The sequence below is a fragment of the Armigeres subalbatus genome, chromosome 3 (genome assembly GCF_024139115.2).
Source record: "Armigeres subalbatus isolate Guangzhou_Male chromosome 3, GZ_Asu_2, whole genome shotgun sequence".
In the NCBI taxonomy this organism is placed as follows: Eukaryota; Metazoa; Arthropoda; class Insecta; order Diptera; family Culicidae; genus Armigeres; species Armigeres subalbatus.
The window spans coordinates 174,862,195-174,880,719 of NC_085141.1; the positions used below are offsets into that span (position 1 = coordinate 174,862,195).

General features: G+C 39.3%; 1 protein-coding gene across 9 annotated transcripts in view; it reads right to left on the reverse strand.

Moving 5' to 3' along the window:
• Positions 1–18,525, reverse strand: part of LOC134219353 (serine-rich adhesin for platelets) — a 115,108-nt gene that overhangs the window by 79,983 nt on the left and 16,600 nt on the right. For 4 of the 9 annotated variants that reach the window (XM_062698078.1, XM_062698080.1, XM_062698079.1 and 1 more), the window contains exons 1-2: positions 7,499–7,792; positions 6,397–6,858 (exon numbers count right to left, since the gene is read on the reverse strand). In XM_062698078.1, coding sequence (XP_062554062.1) covers positions 6,397–6,478 — 82 coding nt within the window. In that variant the 5' untranslated portion in view covers positions 6,479–6,858; positions 7,499–7,792. Of the gene's footprint in view, positions 1–6,396; positions 6,859–7,498; positions 7,793–18,525 lie in introns of those variants that run through there. The other 5 variants (XM_062698074.1, XM_062698072.1, XM_062698073.1 and 2 more) reach the window with 5 other exon arrangements.

Sequence of the window (18,525 nt, forward strand, 5' to 3'; positions counted from 1 at the left end):
ATCCAGCGAATGATGAACAACTTAGCAAAATTTCAGAAAGATACGATGATGTTTCAATTAATTAGATTTATTAAAAGTTTCATATGGAAGATGCGATTTGGAACTTCAATAGCTATTATCTCAGTATGCGAAAAAAACGGTATGGGACTAATATGTGAGTGGGGGCAGAATAGATGTTGGTCACATGAACTGGAGCGACATTAGCAGTTTTATACTTTTTCATCATCTGTGTTTCCGACCGAATTTCTAAAGGGATTCCTTAAAACATTTCCGAGGAATCTGATATGAGCCAGCCGTGGGCTGAAAATCTCATTAATAAAGACATTAAAATTTCCATGGAATGTGCTAAAGCAACTCGTAAAAGAATTTACAAACGAATCGTCAAATGATTCTCTGAAGGAATATCCGTACGAAGTTCTGAAGGAATTCCCGAAGAAAGTCCCAAACAAATTTCCGGACTTCCGGACAAATTATTTTATGAAGGATACCTAAAGGAATTTTTCTATGGAATTCTGGAGAAAGTTCCGAAATTTTCGAAGCAATTCTTAGAATGTCTCTTTGAAGGAATTTCCAATTTCATTTCCTGGAGGAATTTTCAAAGGAATACCTGAAGGAATTTTTGATTGAATGATTGAAGCAATTTCTGGATGAAATAATTCGGTATTTTTTAATTCGTGTTCCTATAGTTGCGAATACCGTTGTTTTTATGTGGGACTAGTAACTTTAGAAACATAGCATTGAAAAAGATAAGGTATTTTAAAGATACTTTACCGATTTTGATGCAAATCTCAATCTGTTTTGAATGTTTGTCAAAAAATTGATAGACTATATAGGTTGCTGCGATTAAGATGTATATTGTGTAAAACCAATACTAACGCAAACACCCATGACTATCGGAACTTCTACCCTACTCAACTTTTCTAGTGTTTTTGCATGAGGAAACATAATAAAAACCCGTCGGAAACGATAACGAAGATATTTGCAAAAGGAATGAAGAAAATCCATTCAGCCGTTTTTGAGTTATGCGTTTTTGTTTGTATAGACTAGATTAGAAGAAAGATAGAAGATATATGTAGATATCCGCGGAAAATCATTCTAATTTTCCATTAGTTTTTTTATGTTCAAGGGATGTTCTTTGAACTATTATGCTTTCCTTAGAGCAAGCTCGGTCCTAGAGAGAATGGTGCAAAACGATCCCTTTAGTCGTAATCCATTGCAGTGTTAGAGGAATTAATTTCATATTTTTTATCACAAAAAGTCAGTTTGATTAGCTAAAATCAGTTTTAAGTTGTTCGTCTAAAGTAAAAACCCTATTTTGAGGTTTGTTGGGCAACATGTTTGCCAGATTGTATAACATTTCACCGAAAACTATTTCGCGGAATTCCTTTTCGCGGTTGAACATTTCGCGGAATAACATTTGGCGGTTTGTAACTTTCCGCGGTACGACATTTGGCGGTTTGTACCTTTTCGCCGAATGACTTTTGGCGGAATGTACCATTTCGCGGAATGCACCATTTCGCGGAATATTAATAATAATAGCCTTTGTCCATTCAGAATTTCCAGAATTATTACATGCGAGGTTTCTAAGCCATGGTACCATTTTTTTGCATTTGTTTAACACGAGATTAACACGTTCAGGGTGTCGACTCAAATTTGAGAATAAAATTCCCTGACTTTCCCTGACTTTCCAGACCATTCCTCGAAAAATTCCAGGTATGAAAAATGTTTTTTTTAAAGCGTATGAAAATCTCTGCATGTGTGAATCCTTGAAGTCCATATGAATTCCTGAGCTACTGGAAGTCTAATCACTTCTAGAAATAGAACATTAAGGATTCGTAGAATATCGATAGGTAATTCAAGTCGTTCGCAAAGATCTAAGTAAATGCGCAGAACTCCTGAAAGATTTTCAAAATTCACATCGGTAAAATTAGCTGCAATTAATGTAATAAGTTTTTTGGTGTCCACATCCACCATTTGGAATTCTCACGGACTCCCTGGAGACCTCCAAGACTACTGACGGACTTCTTCAAATCGTTGAAGTTTTTATTATCTTTGTGGAAAATTGTGAGAAATCTTGTATCTTTTGACACGACTTTTGAACTCTTTCTAAACAATCGTGAAAGCTTCTAGCGATCGTTCTAAAGCCGTTAAAAAATCTTCCGGATAAGTTATTTCCGTGAACATCGAGAAACCTTAATGGCTCTCAAGTATACTTACAGAGTAAGAATTCTTATTCTGTAGAGTTTATGGACTTCTAAAAATAGTTACGGGTTGCTTGGTATCATCCAGATAATCAAGAATGCAATCTCTACAAGCTCGAATAAATCTATATGCAGCACTTACATTAAGCCCAGCAAAACATTCTAACCACTGCAAGAATTTAAATAATTTGGTCTGAATACACTCAGGTCGTTTAATTTCTATTTAAATAAATCAATGGTCCCATGGAAAAATATCAAAAATAGGGAATGTTTGTGAAGAAGTGCCATAACTAGTCTCAAATGCTGAGGGGAGCTTCACCTACTCCAGTAATTTGATCGATTTTCAGTTGTTTTTTTTTTTCAAAAATGGTCTTGGAGTTCCAGCATTGTTTTATTTATAGAAAGTTTAACTACTATCAACTAGATGTGAGACAACTGCAACAAGCAATGAAACTTAATAAGGAACATCTAATAGTTTTTTGAAGAACTCGTGGAAATATGTTTGAAGATTCCTTTATATATTTTTTATATGAATCCCTTCACGAAGACATTTAGTTAAAATTTGAGTGAATACCATACAATATACAAAGTTTTTGGAGCGGAGCTTTTGAAAAAAAAAATCAACTGAACATCCATCGAGGAGCTTCAGGATAAAACCTATCGAGACGGCTTTTTTAAATCCCATGGGATTTTTTAATTTTTCAGTGAGAATTCTGAAGTAATTTCTGGACAAAATTCTCGAAGATCAACCTGAATATTTCCTGATGAAATTGTTTTATAATCATCTAAAGCAGCGAATGTAATATTGAAACATTACCATTGACAACAACATTATCCTCCTCTTGCATCCGAGCATGATTATGCAGTATCGAGTAACGTTTAATTGAGACCATCGCCACCTACGTACACGAGTTAGACCATATGATGCGTTTATCCACTATCATTCTCTCTACATGACCACCTAAGGATGTGAGAATCGATTTTAGAAGCCCATCACCAAATGGAAGTTCATGAATGTTTTTAAACCTATCTCCGCCCATGGTGTCTGTGAATCATTATCAAACTTTGCACCTTCTAACCTTCATCGTATTGTTTCAACAACAAAAAGTAATATTAGGCACATCTTTATGGTTTCATTAGACTGCAAATATAATCAATTTTGAGTACAAATAGTTGAACTATTGAAAACAATCGGTTGAATATTGATTTACAATCATTTTTTTGTTTTCCACCAATTTTATCTATGCCGAATAACTTTTGTTCTAGCATTTTTTCAAAGATGATTCCTTCCTAATGAAATTTTCAAAAAATGTCGTGGGCGGAAATAGGGTTAAAACATTACCTACATAATTTTGTTTGTAGATGATGCTGATGCAGTGGAGGGCCGACACAGGTCCACAAAGTTACTATTCGGCGTTTTCTTTCAACAAACTTGCAAATATCCAGTTATTGGTTGTAAGTTAAACATGTTTGATGATTGATTGTTGAACAGTTCTGAACTTTGGGCCATAACTCAAACTCTACTAATAAGGAAACTGCAAAAAAAAATCAAAACGACTCCGGCACAAAACCACTCAAACTAAATAATCTAAAACATAAAGGGGGACTTAAAAAGACTATTTGGATCAGGTCTCAACAGTGACCATTTGAGTAACACGACTTTGGAACCTCTGTTATTTCTTCAAGATTAATAGAAACAAACTCGATTACCATGGGGGACATTAAAAGGGCCCGGAGTAGACTTTTAGTCTAAATACTGCCAACGGCCACACAAAAAATAAGCTTTTTAGCTTGATAGTGGAGGTGGTTGTCGACTGTAGCTGCTCTGAGTATTGCTTATCGGCTATGCAGTCTGATGACCAGATAAAACGCAATATTAATTCTGATCCAACGTTTCAGTACCTTTATTAATCGTTATAAATGGTGTGTGTCCTTGGATTAGTATATTGCTCGAATTAAAAAAAAAATCACTATAAATTTTCAATTTTTGGATTTGTGATTTTTTCCCTGACCTTAATCAAAATTCCCTGACTTTCCCTGACTTTCCAGGTCCAAAACGAAATTCCCTGACTTTCCCTGACTTTCCAGGTTTTTCCAGGTAGTCGACACCCTGACGTTGAAACTTTTATACCAAAAAGTCGAAAAAAAAATTCATGATAAATTTCCTAGACCGGCTCAGAAGTTGAACCCAGCCTTCTTCAGCATAGTCTTTCTTGGCAGCCTCGCATTTTCCCGCTAAGGAAGGCCTCCCAGAATATGTAGAAGTAGTTTTCAAAATTTCAATTGCTCCTTATACCGGGCAAATACATCCATTTAAAGAAGACTTATACCGGGCAAATGCGTCCAAAGAAGACGTTACTCCTGCCTTCGTCTTATACTGGGCAGACGCGTAAAAAAGACGTTACCCCATCCTTCGTCGTATACCGGGCAGACGCATTCTTTTAAAGAGGACATTATCAACTCCTTTCGCCCTATACCGGGCAGACGCATTCATTTAAAGAAGGCGTTACCTCTCCCTTCGCCTTATACCGGGCAGACGCGTTCTTTTAAAGAAGGCATTATCAACTCCTTTCGCCTTATATCAGGCAGATGCATCCATTTAAAGAAGGCGTTATCCCTCCCCTCGCTGTATACCGGACAGACGCGTTCTTTTAAAGAAGGCATTAAGGCACCAAGGCAAGGAACCTTTCGCATGATACCGGGCAAAAGCATCCATTTAAAGAAAGCGTAACCCCTCCCTTCGCCTTATACTGGGAAGACCGTTTTTTGAAAGACGACATTAGCAACTCCTTTCGCATTATACCGGGCAGAACATATGGTAGGGTTTCAGGTTTTGAAACCTGCAACCCGAATCGCAGGATTCGGGTTTGAAAAATAAGTACAATATCGAGTACGGGTCGGGTACGGGTTTGTTAGATAAAAAAATCGGGTACGGGCTTAAGAAATAAAATACTGAAAATTAGTTTATTCAGTTTTGTTAATTGTGAGGCTAGTTCGTTGTTTCGATTTACATTTTTTTACACATATCTAGTTTGAATTTTCCTGGGAAAACTTTTGTGCGGGCATAAATAATGAAATTATGTCGGGCTCGAGTCGAGTACGGGCTTACGAATGCAAAAATTCTCGGGAACGGGTCGGGTTTGCATTAAATCTAAACAATTGCCTGTATTGCATGCAATTAAGCAGAAATCGGTAAATATTTGAATGATAATTATTCTAACTGAATTCGGTCAAATGGCATTCCGCGGAATGATTTTCGGTGAAAAGGTACATTCCGCGAAATGCCTTTCGGAAAATAGATGCATTCCGCGAAATGTGTTTCGGAGAGTTGATACATTCCGCGGAATGTCGTACCGCGAAAAAAAATTCCGCGAAATGTTTTTCGGCGAAATAGTATACAACCTGTTTGCCATATTGCTGAACCGTTACATTAGTTTAGCGACCAGTCCGCCAATCCAGTACTTCTTCTTCTTTATTGACATTACATCCTCACTGGGACATTGCCGCCTCGTGGCTGTTCGTGTTGCCTGAGCACTTCCATAGTTTCTGCATTCGTATATCATTTCTGCATTCGTATATCATGAGGCTAACACGATGATACTTTTATGCCCCGGGAAGTCGAGACAATTTCCAATCCGAAAATTGTCTAGACCGGCACTAGGAATCGAATCCAGCCACCCTCAGCATGGTCTTGCTTTGTAGCCGCGCATCTTGGCGCACGGCTAAGGAGGGCCCCGACCTCCAGTACTACAAGCATAATTTACTGATTCATCATATATTTAGTCAACCAAAATCGGGCGATAGAATGAAAAAAATCAGGAAAAAAATAAGGCAAACCGTTTTCGTCGTTTTTTGACAAAGAACAATTGCACTATTCAATCCTTGTTTTTTATAAGCATTTTTCTAGCACAGCAACTAAACCGCAATAAATAACTTCCCCCGGTGCTATTGTGGCAATTTTTTTTAAGGTGGTTATTATTTTTATATACGCACACATACATACATTTCCCCAATTCGGCGATTTTTTTGATTTGGAATATGACATTAGTAAATATATAGCTCTTCAGTACACCTTGACGAACAAGGATAGCATATAGAAAATGTCTAATAAAATTATATCCTCACACGATTGGTAGAAAAAGGAAAAACTGGGTCATAAAAATGCACTCTCTTGTCTGTTACGTGCTCTACTTACCTTCATGGCTGGTGCCACTGATTTTCGATCGCGAAGCAGGGATGGTGGTGGCCGTCGACGAGGACGACGTTAACGTTCCCATTAGAAAGTATCCAAATTAGCGACGACGGCGTTCCTTCAGCACCCCAAACCTCCGGGAGACACGCCGACGCCTTGCACCATATATTTTCTTTCTCTGCGAGTCTGCACGGGCTTTATTGTTGGAACACTGCACACACACGTTTTCTTTCTAGCTGTCGAGCTCGTTTGGACTCGACAGGACTATCAGGAAGGACAGCATTTCCCTCGGGTAATTCACTTTAGTGGAGTTTTATTTCACTCCGAACACCATCACTATTACAGCAGTCACATTAATCGGATCTCGGCACTTCTTGCTGCACCCTGCCTTTGGGGCATGTATATACACTCAATCCGATTGATTTATTCTGGTAGATTAAAGTTCTGCTAGTTTAAATAGACTTCCTGTGACAAAAAAAAACATTTCGAATTGGCAACGAAAAACCTTTTAGAAAACACAATAACTCTTGAGCGTTTTCTTCCTCACGCACTACTATACTGGCGATTCTTTCCACTCGAAACTTGGCTCATAAACTTAATTTTATCGAAACAGCAAGAGAAATTTCCACGACCGCATTACTGTTAATCCTTTCCTAGCTTTTTTCCTTTGAATTTTCCTCACTGCGCTTGGCTATGCGTTGGATTCCGCTGGATGACTGCCCCTTATCGCATCGAACAGAGAAAGGAAGACAAAACTTTTTGTCCATCCTTCCCCTTAGTGATAGTAGCATAGCAGAATGGAAGAAGCAGCAGCAGCAGCAGTAGCAATACTAACGATGATGGAAAAATCGAAGAAAAATATCTGATTTCGCCCCCCGATACTCTCGAAGTTTTGCTTCGGCCCGATTTGCTCCCCATTGTGATACTTCTTCTTCTCATATTCTCTGCACTCCTCCCAGTTTTCGACGAAGAAAAATATGGTGGAGTGCATAGAAACCAACAACCTAATTTTCACTACTTTTCCCAGTACGAAAAGCTTGCCTACATATACACAGTTGAGTCAAATATTATTAATTTTGCTTATTAAGAGCAAATCGTTTTCAACCTTTTTGTTTTAACATTTTCTCTTGAGGCGTCGGAAGCATCCTGTAAAGATTTTCACCTTTGCGACAAACCACTAATGCAGTATAAGGCATTGAAATTTAAACACTCCGCAGATATACCTCCTTCGAAATCTAGAACTGTTGAAGCTTAATTCGTAGCACCAGTGAAATAAAACGGAAATGAAATGAGGAAACCCATTTTTCCATCACTTTTCACAATCCTTAGGCCTATTTGAGGAATCGAAGAAGAGCTGCTGACGGAACTTTTCTGCTGCTTTTCTGTAGCACGGACTCGATTCGACTCGGCTCGGGATGATGGATTTTGCTGTGTGGTGTGTCTGCCTACATACCCGTCTGTATATGAATGCGGGCAACGCTGGCGCTGTCCTGAAGCTGTGTGGTTTTTATGTCGGGAGAAAAGCACACAGGTTTAGATTTCTCAATGAATGAAAATCCCGATTCGGATTTTCCCAAAGCTGGTTTGAGTGTACCGATGGAATGTTGTTGCACGAATACTAGCAGCGGAACTACCAATACTATTCGCAAGTAGAATGGTGGCGTAGATGGTTAATGGTTCCCGAAAAGATATTGCAATGTGTTCAGTCGTAAAACTTCGTTAGAAATGTTTCAACCAAACTACACGAACAAACTCTTTTCTATTCATAAATTACTAAAATTATGACTTTTATTCATTCAAACTAAGACCGGAGTAGTTAGTGCCAATCATACTATACAGAAACTACGTCATCTCGATTTCTCTCGATTTCGAGAGCGATTTCTGCAAACCCTGGCACTCACTGAATAAATTTAATTTAATTGTTGAAAATTGTGAAAAATAAAAAAGCGATTTTTTTGCCAACTGTGTAGGAAATGCTTTTGGTATTCTTGATTTTTAAAAACTATTTTTTAACCTAGATTGCTTTAAAGTTTAGTAACGGGCTTGGTGGTCATATGGCTACCGCTTCTGCCTCATACGCAGGAGGTCGTGGGTTCAATCCCAGTATACACCTTTTACCTCAGGAAGAATATTTGTGGCAAAAATTAAAAAAAAATCGTTGGAATTCTAAAGATGTATGCTTTGAAAATCCAAAGAATTCACTGAGGATAATTCCAAGTCGCTTCCGGAGAAATCCTTAATAATGGCCAGAAGAAAAAAAATCCTCGTAAAATTGGAAGAATTCGCAAAGAACGGGGAATGGGAATTCCAAATAATTTCCATTGACAAATTCCAATTCAGTTCTGGACGAAGTTCCAAGTAAAAATCAGCGAAAATTCCATGAAGTGTTCATGTGGCATTGCCGTTGTACATCCCTTGAACATTCAAAATTTCTCTGAAGGCTTAGTGTTCTCCTTGAAAATGCTGAAGAACTTTTCATGGAAATGACTTGTAAAGAATTTGACGAAAAAATTCAATTCAATTCAATTTATGTAATTCTTATGGAGATCGATACCACTACAATAAGACCTTGGCACTACCGCAATAATAGGCTCAAAGGATTCAAATTTTCATTGAGCAATGTTGATGATCATTTTGAACGGAATTTTAGTAGGAGGTTGAGGGTTCGAGTCCCTCCAAGACACGTGGATTCCTTTTCGCAAATTTCATATCAATTTGTCCATTTCGAAACATATGCTGTGCATATGCACAGCCAAGATATTTAACAAAAAAACGGAATTTTGTCAAACAGCTGTTCTAGTCGTTAATTCAAAAAGTTTTAGCGTATCCACAATTGTTTTTAATGCTATTATATCCAGAATGGACTATTTTAACACTACTTAACGCAACATTAGGACATATCACAACGATAGGACGATTTACCCTATTTGTATTTCCAACAGAATTGCTTTGAGTTCTCAAACAGAACTCCCATGGAAATTTCTTCGGAGTTCTAACTATTTTTTTAAATTTTATACTGGAGATTGTTTTGTGCTTAGTAATCTCCAAGCTATTTTTTTAAAGATTCAACGAGAGATTCTTCCTAATTTTCACGAGTTGTTTCAAGTTATTCAAAATTTCAGCACTTAATTAGGATTGTATAAAGTAATTACAAAGTTTTTTCAGGAAATTTCGTTACGGGATTTTTCCAGAAAATCCACAAGAAATGCTCTTGAAGTTTCTTTTTAAGATTATTCCTAGATTTTCTAAACTTTTACGATATTGTAGCTGCAGTACCCTAACACAAATGTGTCGGCGGCGTGATGCCAAAAACCATCGGCTGCAGTGTCGTGGCACGGCGGAAATTGGCTTTCCGTCGAATGTCTTTCGGCCGAATAACCCTTTAGCTTTAAGAACAATTTCTTGTGGAATTTCCGAAGATTTTTTGTGGACTGCACACATATTTTTTAGTAGATATCAGGAGAAATGATTAAAAAAATGCATAAAAATTTTAAAGTATTTTGATGAATATGCCGAGGAAATCATCATGGAAAATCCTATTCTCCTTAAAAATTCCAAACATTTTCATTTGGAATATATGAAACTTTCTTGGGAATTCCGAAGCGCTCACGCATAATTAAAAACGACATACCATGAGGTCGAAATTACATATGCGTTATAAGATATATTGTCACTATTCACTTCATTGTTAGCATACAACTTTAAGCGTGATTCACCATACCAACCCTACATCAACACTTCCTGTTAATACATAAGTTATAGTTAACTACTATTAGTGAGACCATCGCTACAATAACACTTATTCTCTTCAATTATAACAGATGCGGTCTACGTATGATCCATGATTGTGCGGGCTTTCTTTGGAAATTTCAAAAGTATTTCCCGTGAATAATAAAAAAATCCTGATGATAAGATTTATCTGGCAAAATTTGAAAGATTCTCTAGGTAATAACTTGAAAATATCGCGAAAAACAATCAGAAAAATATTTAAAAAATTCCGAAAAAAATATTTAAAAACCGCTGATGCCGCCGCCCCCAAAATGGTTTCCGGCGTGACGCTGAAAACGCCGTCACCGTCGACCAAAATTATGACGATTTGTAAATACATGCAATTTACATGCCATTTACAAAAAAAAGCCGAAAGCTTATCTGTGAGAATCCGTGAAGAATAAGCTATCGCATGAAACTTTTTGGTCTGTCAATGGAAATATCCACTCTAAGACGTTTCCCTGCCCTAGTAACATTTTGGTTTATGATGGTTTAATAGCACTCTTGAAGAGTACATTATGGACTTCAAGAGCGTTATAAAACTCAAAATGTTACTTGGGTGGGGCACCCTGTGTAGGTCCTGGAATGGCAATTTAACTCAATTGAGTTTTACAGTCTCATTAGATTTTTATTGTTAAGAAATCATGAAGAATGAGTTGTCGCATGATTTGTTTTGGCCTGGAAACTCCGTAATGTTCCGGGAGTGGCCCATGAGATCTTTTACTTTTCGCAAAGTTAGAAGAATTTTCGCGAGAAATCGTGAAGAATGAGTTGTCACATGACACGTTTTGGTCTGCAAAAAGAAATGGTCCCTACTACAGGTTGCCCCGAGGAATCCTGTAATGTTCCGGTTGTGACCAATGTGATCTTTAGCCCCTTACAAAGACGTCACAGGTTTATTCGCCAGAAACCGTGAAGAATGCGCTATCGCATGACCTGTTTTGGTCGAAAACGGAAATGTTGTCTCCTACAGCTTCCCTCGGGGCACTACGTGAGGTTTCGGGAGTGGCTAATGAGGCCTTTTGCACTTTACAGATTCTTCAAACGTTCATTCGTGAGAAATCATGAAGAATGAGATGTCGCATGACATGCTTTTGGCTGAACATGAAAATGTCCTCTTCTACCACTTTCCCGGGAAAATCTGGAACCATCAGGCCTTTTTGAGGCCTTTTGCACTTTACAGATTCTTCAAACGTTCATTCGTGAGAAATCATGAAGAATGAGATGTCGCATGACATGCTTTTGGCTGAACATGAAAATGTCCTCTTCTATCACTTTCCCGGGAAAATCTGGAATCATCAGGAATCTGGACACAACTCGAAATCGAAACTATGGTAAAATCTGGACATTGTCACAAAATTTTACATTGATCGTCCCGAAGACTTTGGTCTTTTAGGTGTTAATAAGTGAAAATAGGGCAACAGTTCTATTTTTTCTTTTCAAAACAGCCACAAACATGTGCATGAAATGAAAATCTCTTTCTTTTGATATAAGAACATAAGATTTAGCCCAAAAAAAATCATGAGATAATTGATTTCTATGCTTCCATTGCATAAATACCACACATATAACCCCATTGTACCTTAAGATCAGTATGTCTAAATTAAAACTAATACATCTGGATGATGAAGGGACATAACAGCTTTCGATTGGAACCTGTGGATTGAAAATTGATAATGATTAACTAATCACCCAATAAAAATATATGATGAGTAAAAATAGGGTAAAAACACCGTTTTTCGGCCAAAACTGCTAGAAAAGGATGCGTGCCGTGAACAAACGATAGGGTATCAAATTCCGTATCAAAAATTCTATCTTTTGATATAAAAACATGGACTGTAGTCTAGTGGATTCCTGAGATATTGAATTTAATGCCTTTTCTCAGAAAAAAAAACCATTGTGATTGTGCGGCCGCCCAGTAGCTGCTGTGGCAGTCGGTAGCCGAAATGAGCACGGACGTTGCTGTCATGGCGGACCCATATCACATACCCGCGGATAACTGGATAAGAGACGGATCCAGATCAGCCACGATATGTACGACGGGAGAATCCCGATACAGCTAGGGGTGCACACAAGGGCGGAGGGTGCAGTTATAGTGAAGATAAGTGGAGTTTACTCCTGCAGCTGCTCGCAATTTTCTGGCGTCGTTTTATCGTCGAGCTAACACGCTAAAAAAATTTACTCAAAATTGACATAAATTGAAGAACTCAAAATTTGGTCAAGTTTGGTTTATGCTATAGTTTAGAGTTCAATTTTCGAAGCGTGAATGTAAATACACGAAATAAATTAAGTACTTCTTTTATTCATTTTGTTAGCCTCAAAAAAAAAAAAATATACAGCCATCCAGTTCCAACATTATTGATATGATCCCTCAGACAAGTAGGAGAAGCCTTCGGCTACATGTTGGTGGTGTTGGTTTGCGTGGGAGTGCCATTAGATTGGACAAATCGACATTTGAATCTTTGCTTACATAATCACATACGTCCTTTTGAATAAGTACCCGAGATATGTATGAAATTAAAAAATGCAAGTTTTGTGAAACGAACAAAAAAAAGGAGATTTTGTCCGGGTTTCCGCCATTGTGTGTCGTCCTGAGCAACGGTGACGTCTCTCGAGGTTCGAGTGGAATGGAGTGGTATCAACAATAGATGTAATATACTGCAGTCCAAAATTTGGCCAGTGTGGAGGATGGACCAGGGTTACACTCACAGCGATCATTTGGCTATCCGCTACTGGATAAGCAGCGAGGTACTCCTACAACCCGAGCGTGGAAGGTCGGCCACTTAAATTGTGGGACCTTCAGTGAAGCTATGAGTCTGGAGGAAAACACGGGAAGCCGCACTGACGAAACGGTTGTGGCTCTGTCACGAGCGTGTGACTAGCAGATTGCAGCCTTTCGTGCAACCTACCTTAAAACTAGAAGAAGATTGCAAAAAGCTCATTCGGCGGAAGTAAGGGAGGAAGACTTTGAGCTATTCAAATCGGCGAGAAATGCATTGTCAACGAAGGAGAACAAGAGAAAACCTACGATGATTCAAATGGATGATTCACCTTACCCATGGGTTTTTAGGTGCTGAGGTGGATTCGTTTCAACTTACGATTGATTTGAATCGTTCATGAGCTTTAAGATTTTGAGTTTTTTTTTCAACACTGAGTCCACGATGACAATACATGACAAAATCGGCTAAGCAATATTTTTTCACATGTCTTCGGTTCGAAGTGGAGAGGAGTGCGTCGTTGGAGGTATGCGAAATGTTTGCGAACACCTACTACCGACAACATCGTCGGAAGAATGTGCCAGAAAGCAGAGCAGTGGAGTCCCACGAGTGACGACCAGGATAGGCGACATCTTGGAACGCAAGTGCCAACTACCACACGGGAAAAAATCTGGAGCTAAAAAGTGACAAAATGAGTCATGATTTCGAGAAAAATGAGTGTTTTTATGTTATGAAAATACACCATGAAAAAAGGTCATGAAATCATGGCTCTTTCTGTTGTAACGCAATCCTGGCGTTACGTTTTCGATATTTGATGACGAAAAGTGACAAACGGAGTCATGATACCATGAACCATGCACTCCGGAACCAAGGCCAAAGTTATGAAAACAGAATCATAATTCATGAATCTGGCATTTGTCATTTATGGTTCCGATTAATTTGACGAGAAGTTGCCATCTAGGTCATGATATCATGACTCATGCACACCGGAACCATGAACTAAGGTCATGAAAGTAGACAAATAATTTATGAATCTTGTATCTGTCATTTATGATTCCATGGCTTCAATTCAAATCTTCAAATCTCAGAATAAAAATCCCTAACTGTCCAGTCAATTTTTTCCACTCGAAGAGGCCCAAGACATAGGGGAACTCCTCTTGGATTTCATCTCATAGCTGCGTTGTTCATCCCGTCAAAAGCAATGCAATGGAAAGCTATTTGATTTGTTTTTAGATTTTATGATTTTTTTTTTTCAGCATTGAACACGCATGTTGACAAAAAGAAGTGACGAAATTGGTGCCGTATTTCTTTGTTTCGCGATGAAAGGAATATATGTTCAGTGAGATGGAGATCGGAACAGTTCCCCTATTTATTAGAATAATTTTTGTGGCAACCTCAGTTGAAATCATGTGTAACTGACTAAAAAATCTGTCGGCAGCTAAGGGGGTGCAGGGTAGTTCATGATTTTTTCCTTGTTTATTTTTTTATACACTTACAATGATTCATGCGTTGTACATATTTTTGACGTAGGACTTACGTCTTTCTTTACTATACCGGGTGTCATCTCGAAATATTCAAATCGACCGCGTTACGCTGTGTTGAAAGATTTTAAACGTTAATAGTGTTCGTCTCAGTGGACGAATTTCTGCGGTAAGCCCCTCAATCGACAGATTTCAAGTATGCCTTCCATGTCCATGCTTGATAAGACCCGAAAAACTTGTTTCAATAGGCATGAAACTGTTTTCAATGAAAAACATTGAGATCAGGGGAACCTATAAATATGGGTACCGCATAATTCTTGCATCATTCCATTACCACGTTCTGATTGGTGCAGACACCAGCGAATGAGCAGCCGCTGGGTCTGCCGAGAAGCCATAAAATAGCGCTGACCGGCACAAGCGAAGCAACCGCATCATCGATTGAACAGCACTCACACCTTTTAACAGGGAATGAATTCTGCACCGACCGCTTTTTCGGCTCGACACCATCGAAGCGACCATCATCAGCCGAAACGTAGCCAGAACATCAGCAATCCACCCTACAGACCCGACAAACAGCAATGTTGAGCAGATACCGGCAGCAGCAGCAGAGTCGAGCCGAGACAGGCTGAAGAAAAGCAACATGATGCAGCATGTATGTCCAAAAACCCAGATTAATCCACCTAGCGGTGATGGTGCCTTTCTCGTTCGTTCAAAAGGTTTGGAAAAATCTAAAATAACACCAATATGTGGATTGGTCTTATTTTTCATATTTGTTTATATGCATAAAAAAAATTCTCTGCAAAAAATGGCATTTTATTTTGTTGTTTTAAAATTAGTATTTTCGCCATAACTTTTGACCCAATCGTACGATCCGTCCAAGTTTCTATAGGAAACAATGGAACAAGATTCTGCGTCGAATGCAATCTGTTGCGAGCGACCTGAGAAGCACACATATTCCACATCAATCACAGTACCTTATATATGACCGGATTCAGTCAGTCATTCAGTCAGGTTACTGCAACCAGATTTGTTGAACTTGTGTTGCTTGGGGAATAGATGAAGTCTAAGTGCTAAAAAAGTGAGCTAGACTTTTTTGAACTCTTTTTCACAATAAATAGTGATTTGACAATAACATCTAAGCCCATAGTCTGGCCATAGATCTGCCAATTTTCAATAAGAAAATATGAAGCATTCTGCGTCGAATGAAATTTAATGCGAGCAAATCGGTTGATGAAGAGTGCCTGAAAAATGAGTGACATTTTTTTTGCGATTTTTCCATAAAAAAAATGGTATAATTTTCGATCCCATAGTCCGATCTGGCAAATTTTCAATAGGAAACAACGGGACAGGATTCTACGTCGAGTGCAACTTGTTGTGAGCAAATCAGTTGAGGATAAGTGCCCGAAAAATGAGTGACATTTTTTACACGATTTTTTCGTATGATTTTGTATTTTGGCCATAACTTTTGATCACATAGTCCGATCTGGCCAATTTCGAATAGGAAACAATGGAACAAGATTCTGCGTCGAACGCAACTTGTTGCGAGCAAATCAGTTGAGGATAAGTGCCCGAAAAATGAGTGACATTTTTTACACGATTTTTTCGTATGATTTTGTATTTTGGTCATAACTTTCGATCCCATAGTCCAATCTGGCCAATTTCAAATAAGAAATAATGAGACAGGATTTTGCGTCGAATGCAACTTGTTGCGAGCAAATCGGTTGAGGATAAGTGCCCGAAAAATTAGTGACATTTTTTACGCGATTTTTTCGTATGAATTTGTATTTTGGCCATATTTTTCGATTCCATAGTCCGATCTGGCCAATTTGAAATAGGAAACAATGGCACAGGATTTTGCGTCGAATGCAACTTGTTGCGAGCAAATCGGTTGAGGACAAGTGCTCGAAAAATGAGGGACATTTTTTACGCGATTTTTTCGTACGAATTTGTATTTTGGCCATAACTTTCGATCCCATAGTCCGATCTAGCCAATTTCAAATAGGAAACAATGGGACAGGATTCTGCGTCGAATGCAACTTGTTGCGAGCAAATCGGTTGAGGATAAGTGCCCGAAAAATGAGTGACATTTTTTACGCGATTTTTTCGTATGATTTTGTATTTTGGCCATAAATTTCGATCCCATAGTCCGATCTGGCCAATTTCAAATAGGAAACAATGGGACAGGATTCTGCGTCGAATGCAACTTGTTGCGAGCAAATCGGTTGAGGATAAGTGCCCGAAAAATGAGTGACATTTTTTGAGTAGTTTTGCGCACACACACACACACATACACACACACACACACACACACACACACACACACACACAGACATCACCTCGATTCGTCGAACTGAGTCGATTGGTATATAACACTATGGGTCTCCGGGCCTTCTATAAAAAGTTTGTTTTTGGAGCGATCATATAGCCTTTACCGTATACTTAGTATACGAGAAAGGCAAAAATGGTATAATTTTCGATCCCATAGTCCGATATGGCCAATTTTCAATAGGAAACAACGGAACAGGATTCTACGTCGAATGCAACTTGTTGTGAGCAAATCGATTGAGGATAAGTGCCCGGAAAATGAGTGACATTTATTACGCGATTTTTTTGTATGAATTTGTATTTTGGCCATAACTTTCGATCCCATAGTTCGATCAGACCAATTTCAAATAGGAAACAATGGGACAGGATTCTGCATCGAATGCAACTTGTTGCGAGCAAATCGGTTGAGAATAAGTTCCCGAAAAATGAGTGACATTTTTTACGCGATTTTTTCGTATGAATTTGTATTTTGGCCATAACTTCTGATCCCATAGTCCGATCTGACCAATTTCAAATAGGAAACAATGGGACAGGATTCTGCGTCGAATGCAACTTGTTGCAAGCAAATCGGTTAAGGATAAGTGCCCGAAAAATGAGTGAAATTTTTTACGCGATTTTTTCGTATGAATTTGTATTTTGGCCATAACTTCTGATCCCATATTCCGATCTGACCAATTTCAAATAGGAAACAATGGGACAAGATTCTGCGTCGAATGCAACTTGTTGCGAGCAAATCGGTTGAGGATAAGGGCCCGAAAAATGAGTGACTTTTCTTACGCGATTTTTTCGTATGAATTTGTATTTTGTCCATAACTTCTGATCCCATAGTCCGATCTGACCAATTTCAAACAGGAAACAATGGGACAGGATTCTGCGTCGAATGCAACTTGTTGCGAGCAAATCGGTTGAGGATAAGTGCCCGAAAAATGAGTGACATTTTTTGAGTAGTTTTGCGCACACACACACACACATACACACACACAGCGCCGAGAAACTGGCGGACCTTGGTAAAGAGGTTTGTAGCATAAGGCGGACGAGAGCGGGCGAGATGATCCTTGTCTTAAGGAAGGGCTCACAGGCGAATGGTACCTCATATGGAGCGCTAGCCCAGGAAGTCCCTAGGCGAGAGCGTAGAAGTGGGGGCTCTACATGACGAAGTGACTCTCCAATGCAAGCAGCTGGACGAGGTCACGACAGCGGAGGAGATCGCCTCGGCCATCAAGGACCAAGGTGGAGTGGTGGTAGCAAATGCGTCCATCCGTCTGCGAAGAGGACCGCAGGGGACGCAGATTGCCACGGTGAAGTTACCGGCCATCGACGCTAACAAGGTGATCAAAGTTGGTAAGCTGAAAGTTGGCTGGTCAGTATGTCCAGTCAGCCTCTACCAACCACCGGTAGTCGACAAGTGCTTCCGCTGCCTCGAACCGGGACACAAATCGTGGGCGTGCAAAGGGCCGGATAGGAGTAACCTATGTAGGCGATGCGGCGAAGAAGGCCATAAGGCGCACACGTGCGAGAAAGCACCATCGTGTACGCTATGCGCGAGCAGGAAGCAGGAACATAACCACGCTATGGGTGGACCTGCGTGCCCGTTGAGTGGTTATACGAGGAAGCCGTGCAAGTAACGCAGCTCAACCTCAACCATTGTGCGGCCGCCCAGCAGTTGCTGTGGCAGTCGGTAGTAGAAGCGAGAACGGACGTCGCTATCTTGTCGGACCCGTACCGCATCCCCGCGGATAATGGGAACTGGGTAGCGGATAGATCCAAATCAGCGGCGATTTGTACGACGGGAAGATACCCGATCCAGGAAGTGCTGAACACAAGAGCGGAGGGTACTGTTA